The sequence below is a fragment of the Pollicipes pollicipes genome, unplaced genomic scaffold, assembly GCF_011947565.3.
Source record: "Pollicipes pollicipes isolate AB1234 unplaced genomic scaffold, Ppol_2.1 Scaffold_7261;HRSCAF=8764_pilon_pilon_pilon, whole genome shotgun sequence".
In the NCBI taxonomy this organism is placed as follows: Eukaryota; Metazoa; Arthropoda; class Thecostraca; order Pollicipedomorpha; family Pollicipedidae; genus Pollicipes; species Pollicipes pollicipes.
This window is the reverse complement of record NW_023597054.1, coordinates 17946431-17958930: the sequence shown is the minus strand read 5'-3', so window position 1 is coordinate 17958930 and position 12500 is coordinate 17946431. Positions and strand designations below refer to the sequence as shown.

Below are 12500 nucleotides of genomic sequence, written 5' to 3'. Positions count from 1 at the left end.
TGGCAGTTTGTGGCGATACCATACACCGCTTGCGATAACATCATATAAACTCGCATTGATTCTTTTCGCTAGACTCAGTGTTTTGTTTTGTCCACTGTCAAAACGCCATCAGCCCACATTCGGCGCTTCCCATCCTGCCAATGTTCTGGTTTGTTGAATTTTGTCATGCCTCATGACTCATGATGCGGCGATAGACTTGCGCATACGAACGAAAAATGCCGCGAATAACCGATCTTCAATATACCAGGAGTTAACGGTTAAACGCATACCAAGCGATCATAACATGAGAACACCCGTTTTCGTTTCAACCCAGTGCTCATGGTCACAAGTGTGACTCGCTTTTCACGGGTCAAACACGAAGACATAAAGACATTAAGAGATCTGGCCAACAAAGAGCCACAAAGACCCATCGAGGTTGGCCTATCTCAGGTTCTGTACACATCCTCGAAACTAATCCTACCACCTGCCCTGCATGAACTTCGCTATAAATGAGATCCTTAGACCGATAGAATTTGTCCAAACCGTTTTTGAACGTCGCTAGAGAGGGGCTTTCTACAACTCCGTTCATCAACCCATTCCAATGGTTCACTTCTTTTTGACTAAATGGCATCTGCCTCTTCATAGTTCTTCTCCCACGTTTGCTAAATGAAACTGGTTTCCTCTATGTTTCGGCCTAATTTCCAGGGCTCAATGTAGATCTACCGTGTCTGTCGCTTTCATAATATTGTATGCCTCTATCCGCCCCCCCCCCCCAAGTCTACCATATTTCGGTGAATACAAATCCAAGGCGCTAAGCCTATTCTTATGTTCTAAGTCGCCAATCCCATTTATAATCCTGGTTGTTTTTTGCTGCACTCTTTCGAGTTGATCTACATCTTTTTGGAAGCATGGGACCAAGCGTGTGTACAAAACTCTTGGCGCGGTTTGACATTAACAAGTACAACCTTTTGACAATATTCCTACTCTTGTAATGGACATTCCTGTTAATAAGTCCCAGCATCCGAAGTGCCTTACTCCCAGCAACCCCACACTGTTTTTCACCCTTTAGATCCCGAAATTATAACCCTTAAGTCCTCTTCCTCGATCTGGTCTAACTCTTCGCCTCCCATTTCATAGCTAATATCCTCACTGCTAAAATTATATAACTAAATCACCTAATACGCATCACAATTGAATGACATCTGGCACAGAGAAGCTCAGTTACAAGTTAATTTAAGTCAAGTTGAATTCGTTTCACCTAATCTTATTTTTCGACAGTCCTATCAATTCAATATCGCCAGCAAATATTAGCACCTTACTCACTAATCCTATCTTAGCGTCATTCACAAAAGTAGTAAAGAGCAAAGAGCCCAATGCCCACCTCTGTGTAACCCGACTCTCTACTAGCGCCCAGTGATATTTTGTACCGTTTTTGTACCCTTCGTTTCCTTACAACATCCAAACCCTTAGCCGGCCAATAATTTTCACTGAATACCACGCAATTTTAATTGATATAGGAGACGTTAGCGTGGCACCTTATCAACCGTTTTACTAAAATCGAGATCCACAACACCTAAGCTACTGCCTTCATCTATCTAACTTATAACATGCCCCGTTAACGCTAAGATATGCCAAACAGGACATACCAAAATATGCATACGATTCGGGCAAAACGTAGTTCAGGAATAAGAATGAAACGGTCCAGGATTGTTAAGCGGGGATTTCGCTGAGACGCGTTTCCGGCCAAATGAAGCGTGACAAGAACTCACGTTGAGAAATTGCTGTCAGACGCTGTCCCCGTTTGCTTCGCTTTTTCCGTCCCGCTGGTGCTCTTGTTTGTCTTGTTGCTTTTTTAAGACGAAGTGAAAGCAAAACATGCAAATGTTCCGGCATATTCTTGGCACTTAATAGTCTACCGCGATCTTTGTTATCCTTATTTGTTATGCATGGCTCTAACTAATACGGCATATCAACACGAGACATGTTTTAACACATGATTATGCAACCCAGTCTAAATTCAGGCCATTTACGCATAGTTGCATAATACCCCAACATGAGAATAAATCGTCGGGGCCACACAAGCTGCATCTGAATTTGCCGTCACACGTAATTGTTCGCAAACCGCGCTACCTATCCATTATGTCTGCAGATTCTGAAGAAGTGCGCATTACGACGCTTAAGCGTAGAATAACGCCGTACACTTGAGGGCGATACTCTGCTGTGCACTGTCGTGCGGTGAAGTTCTGGGATAGATTTGCGTTGTAGGAAGCCTGGTGTGATACGCATGAATAGAATACCAGAACTTCGGGATGTGCCAGCTATCCCTCAACTTTAAATTGCTGTCACGATTTATTGGACGTTGGTTATATTAAATCAGAGGCCGCTGGTTGAAGATGTTAAGAGCTCTGAACATAACATCATGCGATGACCATTTTCCCTAACAAACCTTTGCAACAAACCCTCAGAAGATCACGAGACCGCAAATTTGTCACTTTTATTTTCGAATATCATGTTAAGGTAGCATGATAATAAAGAATATCAGGAGTATAACTCCGAAAACCTCGTACAAATTGACGCCACCCGATGTTCAGGCATATCCTCAGTGGTCAAAGGTATCCGGTAGTTTTCGCTCAAACTGTGCTTTCGCTTTGGCCCCTGCCACACTGCAGTCACATGTGACGTCATTGCCACCCAGCGCGGACCGCCAGACTTGACACCATCGCCGCCATTCGTGGAGCCGTCATATGTGACGTCACCGCCGTCATTTGTGGAGCCGCCTGATGTCACCCCAATTGCCAGTCGGCCGTCGGACCCGTGAACACCTTCAGATGTACGCCGATGTGTACTACACCACCGATTAGGTGCAGCCGACAGCCGCTGGTCCTGCTCAGTGCAGGTGGGACGCCCGGTGAGGTGCTGCGACATGTCTGGCTGGCCCCAGTGTGGGGCCGTCGGGGGCCTCCGCCAAATCACTGCCGTGCAGGTCGTCCGTCAGCCCGTCCTTGTAGATCCGCTAACAGCCGGCACCGGAGCGTCTGGGTGCAAATGTCGGGGCCCGGGCAGGCTGACGGGCGAGGATAGGTCGCCGCTCGCGAGACGGATCAACCTATGACCACCGTTTTCAGCGTTGCGCCGCCGCTGACCAGGTCCGGCAGCACATCTCCGTGCTCGCCCTCTGTCGCTGTCCCGCCGGCAGACTGGTCGGCCCTGCCCTGCCTCCCCATGCCGCGTGCCCAAGTACCCACTGGAGGATCACTTGCCGGGCTAGGTCGCCGGTCTAGCACGCTGTCGGTCTTGTCAGATGACACGAGCGATTGTACGTTGGCATGACCGATACGTAGCCGTTTGCTGGCTTGTGATGCACTCAAGCCGTCAGCAGGTAGACGAGACGGGCACGAGCAGTGACCTAGACTTGCCGACTTTGGGTGTAAAGCAACACCCTATGAGGAGAAATTTTTAACTCCTTTTCCCCATGTTTTATGTGAATTTTCACTCCTGCCTGACACTGTCTAATCGCACATGCCAAACCCCTATTTCCCTTTCTGAGGTTTTCAGATGTTATCCAACACCGAGCTCACTTGATATCACCAAGCATAAACGAGGCTCCACAGAACCTGGACACCTCTGGCTATGCCCTACCTCACCTACATCTGAATCATGTCTATGCATGTACAGAGCACAGGCGCCAGGTACCTTCAAGTCCAGGAACCCCAGCGACTCCAGCCGCTTGCACGCATTAAGTTTGGTTTGTTTACAAAATGTATCACAATCGGCAGCTGTGTGCCAAATGCAATGTTTTCATGCATCCCCTGTTTTTTTAGTCTCACCACCACACCACGAAAGCGGAGCCTGGTGCAAACACTAGCAAGGCCTGGTAGAGAATTTTACTCCACGTACTTTTTTCGCGAGGAAACTTGATCACTAAATTGCACCACTCTCGAAATGCGGGAGTGAAAAGTTTAAGAAATGTCTTCTAAATTAAATTTACAAGACGAATATCACCATTTGAGCACTTATGTTAACAGGTTTTAAGTCAAATCACCTGATAACACAATTTTTCCAGAAAAGTATCAGTTTTTATATTTAATCAGCTACTTTTGTTGTTCTTGGCACTATACGAGTGTGACACCACTTTATTCTTCCTTCCTTTTTCATTGCCTTTATAGGTACCATCTGTTGCTTAAAATGTTGACCAATTTCTCTGCAAGATGCTCCAACTTCAAACTCGTATGTATTTCATACATAAATTGGATTAATTCGCCAGCCGCCCAAACATGTTTGATACGCACCCAAGAGTGAACGATTCACAGGGAATAAAGGAGAAAATTTGAAGCACGGAACTTACTTTTAACGACATTTTTGCCCCGTTAAACCCTTGGTTAACAGTTTTCTTGGTTCATGGCGGTGCTCAATAATGATAAATCTAAGCCTTTCGGGTGTCCAACTCGCCAGGCTGCCTGACAAGGCTATCCAAATGCTGCTATACAGAGCTTTGGGACAGACCTGACGCAGCTAATACCGAAGTGTTTGATGGCGAAATTCTGCCCTCTGGAGATGTTTACCAAGCACACCTCTTACTTGTTTCGCATCTTAATCTCGTAGGTTGGCGGGCATGATTGATATTGGGGGTGAGTGGGATGACTCTGTCTGCCAGCAGACCATGCAAAAGGTACTGACTTTTTGTTTTGGGGGAGCAGGAAGAAGCCAATAAGTCTCCTGTGGACCAAGTAATTGCTTACCTTACATGCTTTCAACACATGATTAGTAGCCAGAGTTATCCATTTTCTGTTTTAATCCATCCAGTTTTGTCATAAGACAAATTATGATGTCACAAGGCATGCAAAGGGCTTATTTTGTTCCATATTCTTTATTGTTTGCCCCAAATGTCTTAAAGTGTACCCTCGTGGCTCCTTCAACCAGATGTTCTCTAAAGTTGTCATGGTTTGCTGACTGGCAAATGAGTGTATTGTATAAAGGCACTATCTTTTTAACACAGGGATACTCTAAGCTGCATGGTAATTATAACATGAGCTAAATATTAATATGTAACAAATAGTCAGACCAACCCATTTAAAATGTGCAGCCAACATCTCAAACTTTGTCATTAAATATGAATGAACAAGCCTAAATAGATGTCTGCTGCAGCTGAAAAGGCAAGCAGCAATACTGGCATGGTCATCTAAAAGTTACGTTACTTTTCGAGAAGAGAGATTGTTTTGTGGAACATACCCATTACTGCCCTTGACATAGGTTAACGTTTCTTGATGTCAACAAACATACACAAATGAACTGAATAAAAGTGCATGTTGAAACCAGCCAAAAATTTGCTTTATCATGTTTGTATTACAAGTGCTGCTGTCAACGGATAGGTGAGTTGAGATGATGTCCAATATATGGGCTACTCTAAGTTACATTAAGTTGGTTAAGTGCATGGCAAGTGGCAATAGGAATTGTGCAAAAATCAGTAACTCACAACTGCTGCTGTGACACAAACAGGTTAGACAGGATGAGATGAAGTAAGGCCTCTTTAGGTTAGGCATAGTTAGGCTACTTTCATGGAAACAAACATTGGTGTTTTGCAAGAAACAGTGACAAAATGTTTGTTTTCCCTGACCCCATCTTAACAGAAGCCAGACGTATGTCTATTATGTTTGCCTTGGTGATGGGCTGATGTGCAGGAGTCCAAGGTTTTTTTGTTTGAGTGTTTTATGGTTGCTGAATCTTCTGTTGTTATTTTGTTATTGAATTCCTTTGCTTTGTTTCGTGTTAAAAGTGCTGTGGAAGGTAAGAACAAAGTGCGGCACCAAATTATTGGTGTTAATAATTTTTATGCTCATCACACTGTCATAAACTTACGATGCTTTAGTGTATTCTGTCTCACCGTAATGGCCCAAGATGTTAAAAAACAAAACAGTTTTGTCAGGTTTCTGATATTATGTCCATGCCAACTTGAAACAGATGTCTTTGTTTGCTAGAACACCAGTCACGAGATCATAAGTTTCATCTTTTGTGAATTGGTTTGTTCACTCCTGCGCGGTCTTTTTGGGACGGAATTTTTCACTCCCACCCTAGTTCAAAAGCGATTCTAGCTCCCTGGTTGCTGTACCGAGCCATGAGCCGACCGGTCTGCACCTCAACCCCTGACATGTTCGTACCGCACCACTCGGCCGCAGTGGAGCCGCGGAGCCGCGCGCCCCTGCGCCACTCACCGATCTCGGCCTCGAACGGCAGCCGGTACTGCGGCACGTCCAGGCCCTGGTAGAGGTCGGCGCAGCGCGTAGCCATCTCCCAGAGCACCAGCGCCATGGCGTACATGTCCACCTGCTTGAGCGAGGTCTCGCAATCGCGCAGGTTCAGCGCCCCCTCCAGCACTTCGGGCGCCATGTACCGCAGCGTGCCCACCTGGAGAAAGGGCACAGACGGTATGTCAGCGTGGGTACGACTGACACCGAGGAACACAGAGGTCTCGACAAGGACACGGCTGATAACTGCGTCCACGCAGTGTGATCACGGAACACAAACCACATAGCAACATGGATACATATGGACACATGGTCCTAACGGCCCTACGTGAGTCAACCGGGGGGGGGGGGGTCAGTACTCATGTCTGTCAGCTGGGGTCAGAGCTCACGTCTGCCAGCCGGAGCCAGTACTCACGTCTGTCAGCCGGGGTCAGTTCTCACGTCTGTCAGCCGGGGTCAGTTCTCACGTCTGTCAGCTGGGGTCAGCACTCACGTCTGTCAGCCGAGGTCAGTACTCACGTCTGTCAGCCGGGGTCAGTTCTCACGTCTGTCGGCCGAGGTCAGTTCTCACGTCTGTCAGTCGGGGTCAGTTCTCACGTCTGTCAGCCGAGGTCAGTACTCACGTCTGTCAGCCGGAGGCAGTACTCACGTCTGTCAGCCGAGGTCAGTTCTCACGTCTGTCAGCTGGGGTCAGTTCTCACGTCTGTCAGCCGGGGTCAGTTCTCACGTCTGTCGGCCGAGGTCAGTACTCACGTCTGTCAGCCGAGGTCAGTACTCAAGTCTGTCAGCCGAGGTCAGTTCTCACGTCTGTCAGTCGGGGTCAGTTCTCACGTCTGTCAGCCGGGGTCAGTACTCACGTCTGTCAGCCGAGGCAGTACTCACGTCTGTCAGCCGAGGTCAGTTCTCACGTCTGTCAGCCGGGGTCAGTTCTCACGTCTGTCAGCCGGGGTCAGTTCTCACGTCTGTCGGCCGAGGTCAGTACTCACGTCTGTCAGCCGAGGTCAGTACTCACGTCTGTCGGCCGAGGTCAGTACTCACGTCTGTCAGCCGGAGGCAGTACTCACGTCTGTCAGCGAGGTAGTTTCGGCGTTCTGTTCCTCGCCGTTGGTGAAGTACCGTCCGCCGCTGATCTTCATGGCGAAGCCGAGGTCGCAGATGCAGCAGGAGCCGTCGGCTCGCACCAGGATGTTGCGACTGTTGACGTCCCTGTGCGCCACGGCCGGCTTGACGAGGCCTGCGGCGGCGGCGGCGACCGCTCTGTCACACGGGTCACGGGCGCGGCATCGCGCTCAGTCACAGACACGTCGGCATCCGCTGCTGGCAGAGCACAGCGATACGACAAACGCCGGTCACGCTGAGATGCGGCAGCCGGTCATCAAATACACGGCCACGGCACAGGAAAGGAACAGCAGTTACACAGCCACAGCAGCGACAGAAGCTCAGGTGTTCCACCTGCTCCGTCACAGCACAAGGAAACAGTTCACGATCCGTCGGGGTTAGTAAGTCAGTTATTGAGTTTAAAGGGCGCATCAACTGTATTAGTTAGTTGCGCCCATGTCTTATTGTTAAGAACCTATGTCAACGTAACTATAATCAGAACTATGTCAGCAGACTGTCATCAATGTCTTAGTCACTCAGGCTATTGCACCGCCAATGACCACATGGGTGGCGTGCGCCGTAATAGTGCTGACAAGAAAATAATAGTACACCAAGCCAGGTGGCAAGCAACACAACACGGCATAGACGCATTGTTACGGTGCTAGGAAGTGCGAAGGCGAGAACGCTCATCCCTGACCCCTATGGGTGTGTGGAGGCGGGGGGGAGATATCTGTATCACACGCGCATGCGCACAGCGCGCTGGCGAGCGTGCCTGGTGGCGGTTATCTCCTGTCATCGATTGGCACCTAGAAGTGATCACCTCAGCGCTCCGATGCCGAGCCAGTCTCACCTCTCCGCTCGATGCGTACGTGCAGGTGAGCGCGCTGTGAGAAGCCCCAGTCTCACACCCACGCTCAGTGGCGTGTGCAGGTGAGCGCGCTGTGAGAGGCCCCAGTCTCACCTCTGCGCTTGATGGGCGTGTGCAGGTGAAGGCGCCACAAGAGGCCCCAGCCTCACACCCGCGCTTGATGGGCGTGCGCAGGTGAGGCGACACAAGAGGCCCCAGTCTCACCCCTGCGCTCGATGTGCACGTGCAGGTGAGTGCGCTGTACGAGACCCCAGTCTCACCTCTGCGCTTGATGGGCGTGTGCAGGTGAAGGCGCCACAAGAGACCCCAGTCTCACCTCTGCGCTCGATGGGCGTGTGCAGGTGAGTGCGCTGTACGAGACCCCAGTCTCATCCCTGCGCTCGATGTGCACGTGCAGGTGAGTGCGCTGTACGAGACCCCAGTCTCACCTCTGCGCTCGATGGGCGTGTGCAGGTGAGTGCGCTGTACGAGACCCCAGTCTCACCTCTGCGCTCGATGGGCGTGTGCAGGTGAAGGCGACACAAGAGGCCCCAGTCTCACCTCTGCGCTCGATGGGCGTGTGCAGGTGAGCGCGCTGTACGAGACCCCAGTCTCACCTCTGCGCTCGATGGGCGTGTGCAGGTGAGCGCGCTGCACGAGACCCCAGTCTCACCTCTGCGCTCGATGGGCGTGTGCAGGTGAGCGCGCTGTACGAGACCCCAGTCTCACCTCTGCGCTCGATGGGCGTGTGCAGGTGAGCGCGCTGTACGAGACCCCAGTCTCACCTCTGCGCTCGGTGGCGTGTGCAGGTGAGGCGCCACAAGAGACCCCAGTCTCACCTCTGCGCTCGATGGGCGTGTGCGGGTGAGCGCGCTGTACGAGACCCCAGTCTCACCTCTGCGCTCGATGGGCGTGTGCAGGTGAGCGCGCTGTACGAGACCCCAGTCTCACCTCTGCGCTCGATGGGCGTGTGCAGGTGAGCGCGCTGTACGAGACCCCAGTCTCACCTCTGCGCTCGATGGGCGTGTGCAGGTGAGGCGACACAAGAGGCCCCAGTCTCACCTCTGCGCTCGATGGGCGTGTGCAGGTGAGTGTGCTGTACGAGACCCCAGTCTCACCTCTGCGCTCGATGGGCGTGTGCAGGTGAGGCGACACAAGAGGCCCCAGTCTCACCTCTGCGCTCGATGGGCGTGTGCAGGTGAGTGTGCTGTACGAGACCCCAGTCTCACCTCTGCGCTCGATGGGCGTGTGCAGGTGAGCGCGCTGTACGAGACCCCAGTCTCACCTCTGCGCTCGATGGGCGTGTGCAGGTGAGTGCGCTGTACGAGACCCCAGTCTCACCTCTGCGCTCGATGGGCGTGTGCAGGTGAGTGTGCTGTACGAGACCCCAGTCTCACCTCTGCGCTCGATGGGCGTGTGCAGGTGAGGCGACACAAGAGGCCCCAGTCTCACCTCTGCGCTCGATGGGCGTGTGCAGGTGAGTGTGCTGTACGAGACCCCAGTCTCACCTGTGCGCTCGATGGGCGTGTGCAGGTGAGCGCGCTGTACGAGACCCCAGTCTCACCTCTGCGCTCGATGGGCGTGTGCAGGTGAGGCGACACAAGAGGCCCCAGTCTCACACCCGCGCTCGGTGGCGTGTGCAGGTGAGCGCGCTGTACGAGACCCCAGTCTCACCTCTGCGCTCGATGGGCGTGTGCAGGTGAGTGCGCTGTACGAGACCCCAGTCTCACCTCTGCGCTCGATGGGCGTGTGCAGGTGAGCGCGCTGTACGAGACCCCAGTCTCACCTCTGCGCTCGATGGGCGTGTGCAGGTGAGCGCGCTGTACGAGACCCCAGTCTCACCTCTGCGCTCGATGGGCGTGTGCAGGTGAGGCGACACAAGAGGCCCCAGTCTCACACCCGCGCTCGATGGGCGTGTGCAGGTGAGTGCGCTGTACGAGACCCCAGTCTCACCTCTGCGCTCGATGGGCGTGTGCAGGTGAGCGCGCTGTACGAGACCCCAGTCTCACCTCTGCGCTCGATGGGCGTGTGCAGGTGAGTGCGCTGTACGAGACCCCAGTCTCACCTCTGCGCTCGATGGGCGTGTGCAGGTGAGCGCGCTGTACGAGACCCCAGTCTCACCTCTGCGCTCGATGGGCGTGTGCAGGTGAGTGCGCTGTACGAGACCCCAGTCTCACCTCTGCGCTCGATGGGCGTGTGCAGGTGAGCGCGCTGTACGAGACCCCAGTCTCACCTCTGCGCTCGATGGGCGTGTGCAGGTGAGCGCGCTGTACGAGACCCCAGTCTCACCTCTGCGCTCGACGGGCGTGTGCAGGTGAGGCGACATAAGAGGCCCCAGTCTCACACCCGCGCTCGATGGGCGTGTGCAGGTGAGTGCGCTGTACGAGACCCCAGTCTCACCCTCTGCGCTCGATGGGCGTGTGCAGGTGAGGCGACACAAGAGGCCCCAGTCTCACCTCTGCGCTCGATGGGCGTGTGCAGGTGAGCGCGCTGTACGAGACCCCAGTCTCACCTCTGCGCTCGGTGGCGTGTGCAGGTGAGCGCGCTGTACGAGACCCCAGTCTCACCTCTGCGCTCGATGGGCGTGTGCAGGTGAGGCGACACAAGAGGCCCCAGTCTCACCTCTGCGCTCGGTGGCGTGTGCAGGTGAGCGCGCTGTACGAGACCCCAGTCTCACCTCTGCGCTCGATGGGCGTGTGCAGGTGAGGCGACACAAGAGGCCCCAGTCTCACCTCTGCGCTCGATGGGCGTGTGCAGGTGAGGCGACACAAGAGGCCCCAGTCTCACCTCCGCGCTCGATGGGCGTGTGCAGGTGAGCGCGCTGTACGAGACCCCAGTCTCACCTCTGCGCTCGATGGGCGTGTGCAGGTGAGGCGCCACAAGAGACCCCAGTCTCACCTCTGCGCTCGATGGGCGTGTGCAGGTGAGCGCGCTGTACGAGACCCCAGTCTCACTTCTGCGCTCGATGGGCGTGTGCAGGTGAGGCGACACAAGAGGCCCCAGTCTCACCTCTGCGCTCGGTGGGCGTGTGCAGGTGAGGCGACACAAGAGGCCCCAGTCTCACCTCTGCGCTCGATGGGCGTGTGCAGGTGACGCGCGCTGTAACGAGACCCCAGTCTCACCTCTGCGCTCGATGGGCGTGTGCAGGTGAGGCGCCACAAGAGACCCCAGTCTCACCTCTGCGCTCGATGGGCGTGTGCAGGTGAGCGCGCTGTACGAGACCCCAGTCTCACCTCTGCGCTCGATGGGCGTGTGCAGGTGAGGCGCCACAAGAGGTCCCAGTCTCACCTCTGCGCTCGATGGGCGTGTGCAGGTGAGGCGACACAAGAGACCCCAGTCTCACCTCTGCGCTCGATGGGCGTGTGCAGGTGAGGCGCCACAAGAGGCCCCAGTCTCACCTCTGCGCTCGATGGGCGTGTGCAGGTGAGTGCGCTGTACGAGGCCCCAGTCTCACCTCTGCGCTCGATGGGCGTGTGCAGGTGAGCGCGCTGTACGAGACCCCAGTCTCACCTCTGCGCTCGATGGGCGTGTGCAGGTGAGGCGCCACAAGAGGCCCCAGTCTCACCTCTGCGCTCGATGGGCGTGTGCGGGTGAGGCGCCACAAGAGGCCCCAGTCTCACCTCTGCGCTCGATGGGCGTGTGCAGGTGAGTGCGCTGTACGAGACCCCAGTCTCACCTCTGCGCTCGATGGGCGTGGGCAGGTGAGGCGACACAAGAGGCCCCAGTCTCACCTCTGCGCTCGATGGGCGTGTGCAGGTGAGGCGACACAAGAGGCCCCAGTCTCACCTCTGCGCTCGATGGGCGTGTGCAGGTGAAGGCGCCACAAGAGGCCCCAGTCTCACCTCTGCGCTCGATGGGCGTGTGCAGGTGAGTGCGCTGTACGAGGCCCCAGTCTCACCTCTGCGCTCGATGGGCGTGTGCAGGTGCGCCAGCCCGCTGACGGCCGTCATGGCCATGCGGCACATCTGCTGGAACTGCAGCGTGTTCTGGCAGAGGAAGTCGTGCACGGTGCCCTGCGGCACGTGCGACAGCACCAGCAGGTACTCGGTGCCCGCCTCGGTCACGCGCTCGTCGCGCCGTACAGGTGCGCCAGGCTCGGGTGTGTCCATCCAGGGCAGCGAGTAATGTCGCGCTCCGACATGAAGTAGTGCCGGTACCAGGCCGGGAAGATCTTGACGCAACGTCCTCGCCGTACAGCAGGCCTTTGCGACGGAGCCGTAGCGACCGCGGCCTGGGGGCGCCGACAAGCCTTTAGGAGCCGCGAATCGCACGCCCGCGGCGTGCACGGACAGACACGCACATGCACCCAACCTCTCCTTTGAAACTGATCTATT

At 54.4% G+C, this 12500-nt stretch overlaps 1 protein-coding gene across 1 annotated transcript in view; it reads right to left on the bottom strand.

The window, feature by feature from the left end:
• LOC119111125 (bone morphogenetic protein receptor type-2) overlaps positions 1–12275 on the bottom strand; it is an 18179-nt gene extending 5904 nt beyond the window's left edge. Inside the window, exons 1-3 of the mRNA XM_037234955.1 lie at positions 12065–12275; positions 7286–7455; positions 6189–6381 (exon numbers count right to left, since the gene is read on the bottom strand). Coding sequence (XP_037090850.1) covers positions 6189–6381; positions 7286–7455; positions 12065–12275 — 574 coding nt within the window. The remainder of the gene's footprint in view (positions 1–6188; positions 6382–7285; positions 7456–12064) is intronic.
• Between the last annotated feature and the right edge of the window lie 225 nt (positions 12276–12500).